Source organism: Arachis ipaensis, chromosome B03 (assembly GCF_000816755.2).
Source record: "Arachis ipaensis cultivar K30076 chromosome B03, Araip1.1, whole genome shotgun sequence".
Taxonomy (NCBI): Eukaryota; Viridiplantae; Streptophyta; class Magnoliopsida; order Fabales; family Fabaceae; genus Arachis; species Arachis ipaensis.
In genome coordinates, this window is record NC_029787.2 from 115,121,668 (window position 1) to 115,127,434 (window position 5,767).

General features: G+C 34.8%; 1 protein-coding gene across 3 annotated transcripts in view; it reads right to left on the reverse strand.

The window, feature by feature from the left end:
• Window positions 1,374-5,767, reverse strand: part of LOC107633594 — a 5,920-nt gene continuing 1,526 nt past the window's right edge. Inside the window, exons 2-6 of one of the 3 annotated variants that reach the window (XM_021119326.1) lie at window positions 5,179-5,278; window positions 2,192-2,253; window positions 2,045-2,115; window positions 1,766-1,914; window positions 1,374-1,576 (exon numbers count right to left, since the gene is read on the reverse strand). In XM_021119326.1, the coding sequence (XP_020974985.1) occupies window positions 1,792-1,914; window positions 2,045-2,115; window positions 2,192-2,253; window positions 5,179-5,228 (306 nt within the window). In that variant the 5' untranslated portion in view covers window positions 5,229-5,278 and the 3' untranslated portion in view covers window positions 1,374-1,576; window positions 1,766-1,791. Of the gene's footprint in view, window positions 1,577-1,765; window positions 1,915-2,044; window positions 2,116-2,191; window positions 2,254-3,602; window positions 4,259-5,178; window positions 5,279-5,767 lie in introns of those variants that run through there. The other 2 variants (XM_021119325.1, XR_002359715.1) reach the window with 2 other exon arrangements.

The window sequence follows — 5,767 nt, forward strand, 5'->3', positions numbered from 1 at the left end:
CTATTATGAATCTATATAATTTGTATTTATATTTTTTAGTATTTATAAATTAATAAAATTTATTTGTTGAACATAATTTAATATTTGTGCTGATTAAATAAGGTCAAAATCACTAAAAATTTGCTACCCATAGAGTTTCTATATTTCAGTAAAAGGAGGTCACGTTAAAGGGCTAAACTTGAAAAAAGGTGCTCATTAAAGGAGAAGAAACATATTTATCACTATGATTCCTAATAACTATCAAAAGATTTTACAATTATGACTTAAGAAAGTCTAAAAAAGCAAAAGAAAAACCTAACAACCTACTTGAGCTAGCAAAAAAAATAGAGGCTACACAAGAACCAAAACAAAACTACAGGGGGCATGGGGGCATGGCTATGACACTTCATTACTAACCAAATATAAGCTCTCACACAACTTAGCAGAGAGAGCAACCATCTTCTACAGTTCTACCGTGTTAGAATATAATTAGGATCAATTAGTATTATTTAGTATATCTGAATATTTATTATAAGATATTACGTCTTTATTATTACTCTTAGTACCTATAAATACCCTTTTATATTGTATCATTCCAAACAACTTGAATAAACAACTTGAATACACTCGATAATAGGTATCAGAGCCATGGTATCCTCCTTTAGGAGAATAGGTTATTTTCCTTGCGGTGAAGTCACCGTAGTTTTTCCACTTTTTTTTCCTATGCCATTTTTTCTTATCTTTTGTCACTCCATTGATACTTTTTCACCTCACTGACTAGCCTGTTTTCTCTGTCTTGTGTTTTTCTGAGTCAAATAATCAAACACCATTGTCATCCGCTACTTACCTATTCTCATGAAGAAATCATATAGTTTTTGCTCTCTTTCGGCAGTTCCGTCTGCGTTCTCTTGTGGCAGTTCCATCTGCGTTTCGTTTGTATTTTATTGTGGCAGTTCTGTTTGTGCTTCCTTCAGACAAGCAGTAGTTTCGTCTGCGCTTCCTTCAGTCAAGCGACAGTTCCATCTGTGCTTCTTTCTGGCAGTTCTGTCTGCACTTCTTTCAGACAGCGACAGTTTCGTCTGCGCTTCCTTCAGACAAGCAGCAGTTCCGTCTGCGCTTCTTTCAGACAAGCGACAGTTCCATCTGCGCTTCCTTTAGACAAGCGGCAGTTCCATCTGCACTTCCTTTTGACAGTTCCGTCTGCACCTGTTTTATCAGTTTATGCAGTTTTTTTCTCTTTATTTCGTTGTTTTAAATAAGTTTCAAACTCAAGTTGTCACTTGAGTTTGAGGGGGGATGTTAGAATATAATTAGGATCAATTAGTATATCTGAATATTTATTATAAGAGATTACGTCTTTATTATTACTCTTAGTACCTATAAATACCCTTTTATATTGTATCATTCCAGACAACTTGAATACACTCAATAATACATAAATCTTTTCTCCAGTTTAGTCTCTTGTTTCTAACATACCGGATCACGTAAATACCATGAAACACTAACTTGATCAAGCAGCTCCTCCCCGGCCAGCTCCATCTGTTCTATAATTTATTGCGACCATATCCCCGGCCTCTTCCCCTTCCTTGTCCACGTCCTGGAAGAACAATTTTTTAAAGGAAATCACATATGAGATAATAATTTTACAAACACCATATAAGAATTTGATTTTTAAGAGATGACAGCATAAACCTGGGATAAATTGAAATTGTATCTGACAATGGAATTGTAATTCAATTAAGACTTATCTATCAGCAAATCTACATAACATGGGCATGCAATATACCACGGGTTGTTGGTTGTGCATCATACTCATTGTAATCGTAGTACCCTACTGACTTTCCACAAAGCCTCCGCCTCTTTCTCGTACACCACGGCCTCGTCCTCTGCCACCATCCCAACCATTACTGTATTCCATACCTCCATCGTAATTTCCTAAGTGAAACAGATTGTGTCCAAGTAAGTATTTTTCATATTCCCCAAGAAACCAAAACAAAAAGTATAAGGAATCGTCTGATCAACCAATTACAGTCAAAAAATAAAAATAATAAGTGGTCAGCAATACCTCTACCCCTTCCTCTTCCCCTTCCCCTTCCCTTCCACCACATCCTCTTCCTCGCACCCTTGGTGAGCCTTCTGTATCAATGGAATCGAGTCAGAATAACAACCATTTTAATCTGTCAAAATAATTGCTAGAAGAATTATAGTTTACCTCCTTCCTCGTCATATTCATTTAAAGGTTTTACTTGATCAGCTGGAAGAAGAGGTTGGTATCTACATAAGAAAAAAGACTTGAAACTTTAGCATGCAGTAGTGGAAAAAATAATAAAGAATGTAACCAATATAACAACTCACAAAGAATATTGCCTAAATTTTTATATCAGGTATAACACATTATGAATACAAAAGTAAATGAAATACAGAAAGTTCGTCTTTTCTCAACTTGACCGAGTGCAAGATGTTTCAAACATAGATGAAGATTATTGCATATTGTGATATAACAAATTTGAAAAGCACAAACAAAGAAATGTTGATACCTTTTATCACTTACAAACATATCTATCATATATTCCTTCTTACTGAGAAGGTCATTTAGAATTAGAGAGTGAATTAATAATTAGAAGAAACAACATGAAAACCATTAAAACATGATGAGTAAATTATATATATCTCTACTAAGGGTGTACAAGGCCCGATCCGGCCCGAGTCCAAAGGAATTTGGGGCTTGTTGGCCCGGACTCAAAGTGGCCCGAGACTGATCCGGAAAAAAAATATGAATCCAAGAGAAGGTATGAAACCGGGACCGGGCCAAAGCTCGGGTCACCCGGCCCAGCTCGGGTCACCCGGCTCGGCCCGGTGGAGAGATCAGTTTTCTAATTTCCTAAGGGGTCTAGGGCACGCAGACGCATTCACGTCTTCACTCTTCAGTCCTCACGCAAGCTTCACTGCATTCGTGCCTCACTCTCCCTCTTCCACGCACACTGACCCTGCCACAGTGCCACCCTCAGAGCTCAGTCCCCTCAGCCCTTCCCCTCAGGCCCTTCCCCTTTGCTGCTAGCCTTTCCATCGCAGCCCACCGTCACACTCTTTTCCTCTCAGCCCTCTGTCTGTCTCTCAACAGCCACAATCACGGCGCCAGTAACCGATCTCCATCCTCGGCTCCCGGTGACGATAGCGACAACTGCAAACGGCAACAGAGCATCTCTGACCCAGTGAAAGCATTAGAAATGCTGTCAGGTATGTTATGTCCTCTCCTCAACAGACTAAAAAGTTTAAAGACTGCATTGAGGCTGAGTTGATTAAATCTAAAAGTCTTGTGTACTTGGATGTTCCAACTAGGTGGAATTCTACCTATCTAATGTTAGAACATGCCGAGAAATTTGAAAAAATTTTTGATAAACTTTATCATCAAGAACCTAATTTTCTTAGATGGTTTGGAGAGGATAGTGGGGGAAAAAGAAAAGTTGGTCCACCTACACCACTTGATAGCAACATGCTAGATTATTCATTGAGTTTTTGAGAATCTTTTACGAAATAACTTTGAATTTCTCTTCTTCCTTTCATGTTACATCAAACAAATATTTTCATAAAATTGCATCTATTGCTTCTCAATTAACATCTTGGAGCCAAAGTCATTCTGAATTGTTAGGGTCTATGGCATGTTCTATGAAGAATAAATATCATAAATATTGGGGACCTGTTGACAAATTTAACCCGTTGTTACTTGTTGCTGTTGTATTGGATCCTCGTTATAAATTAGATTATCTCTGTTGGTGTTTGGAGGATGTTTATGACAAGGAAGTGTCTACTAGTATGACTGGTTTTGTTAAACTATCATTGGAGACTTTATATAAGTTTTATGAAAAGGAGGTTGTAGATGATAAAGGAAGGAAGGATGGTGGAAGTTCATCTAGAGATGTCTTGGATGATAATACTAAAGTCTCAACTGGTGCTAAGGGAGTTTTTGAAAATAGAGTGAATATGTGGAAAAAACAAAAAAGAGATAAGGCTAATGTAGATAGCAAGTTAGATGTCGAGAGATATCTGGCCGAGGATACTGTAGAAGCTGAGAATTTTGATATATTGGCTTGGTGGAAAGTGAATGCTTCAAAATACAGAATTCTTTCTCTCATAGCCCCTGACGTCTTAGGTATTTCGGTCTCAACTGTTGCTTCTGAATCATGCTTTAGCACTGGTTGATGTGTGCTTGATGTCTTCCGCAACTCTTTGTCACCATTAATGGCTGAAGCTTTGATATGCACTCAAAGTTGGTTGTGCCCTTCAAAACAAGAAGTTGGAGATCAAGAGTTTGATCAATTTGATAGTAGTCAGAAGATTGTTGAAGGTACATTTATAATATTTTTATTATTGTGACTTAATTATTTGAAGTAATAATCTCATATATGAAAATGAATAATTTTATATATTTTGTAATTTGTATTTTGTAGGTTTTACTAATGCATCCATATCACAAGGAACAAGTTGACAACATTAATAGCAATTGATGGATGATGACTATTCTTCTGTGGTTAATGTTATGTTATAAAGACTATGAGTTAAAGTTCTATGTTTAGGAAGAACAAGACTTTAACGTAATATTTTGTCTTATTTGTATGTGACTTAACTATTTAGTGTTATGAGATAATATTAGTATTGATTGTGGTTATGCTTTAATTTTAGATAATGGTTGGTTCATATTATAATTTTTTAAGTGAATTTTACTATGTGAATTATGAAATAATGGTTGAAAATTTAGTGATTTTTACATACTAAAGATCCGGTTTTCATCCAATTTTTACTCGGTTTTCACCCGGTCCAAAGGTTTATAGGTTTCATCAAGTCTAGGGTTAGATTAGGGTCTAAAAATTAGGCCCAATCTATATTTTAGGCCAAATTTAAATTAGGCCAAACCTGATGTGGCTTGACTCATGTATACCCCTAACTTCTACCAATGTTTGACGAAATTACAGAGTCATGCCTTGCACTTGAAAATAATATAAACAAACCTTTAGAAAAGTAGCTTTATTATGTCCAAAAAAAAAGACAAAGAAAGCAACACTAATTCTAGGAATAGAAAAAGCAATTATGGGACACTAAAAAACCTGTGTCTGACAATAAGTTCGAATATCATCTAAAGCATAAACAATGAGACACAGCTAACAGATGGCACTCAACATTAGGCAAGTCGCAAGTTCATACCCCGTGGAGGATGTATCCAATTCTTTCCGTGACAAAGTAACGGTGATCATTGAAACGTGGCGAGTAGTCTCCAAACTGAGCAGGAAAACCAAAAATCAAACTGAACAGGAAAACCAAAAATCAATGCCATAAAATCAATTATGTTAGTGTATATTAAAATTAATCATTAAAATTAATTATTATAATAAAATATATATTAAAATATAAAATATAAACTAAAAATAAATTAAATTATATATATATATATATTTATAAATATACAATAACTAGTTTTAATAATTAATTTTAATGTATAAATTATATTTTTAATAAAAATATTATGGGTCAAATCTTTAAATACAGTATTTCAATTGCAATGTGATGTTTAATTACCGAAGTCTATTAAATTACATGTCTTTCATAATTCTTACTGGTATGATTATATAGAGTAAAAATGAGTTTAAGGAAGCAATCAGCTTTGCTATTAAGCTAAAGTAACAATGATATAAATTAGAGAGCATATTCATTTCGATAATTTTTTTAAAAAGATCATGAGAATTTAGAAAAAAATATTTTTTTTTTGTTTTTTATCTTTAATTTTGTGAAATTT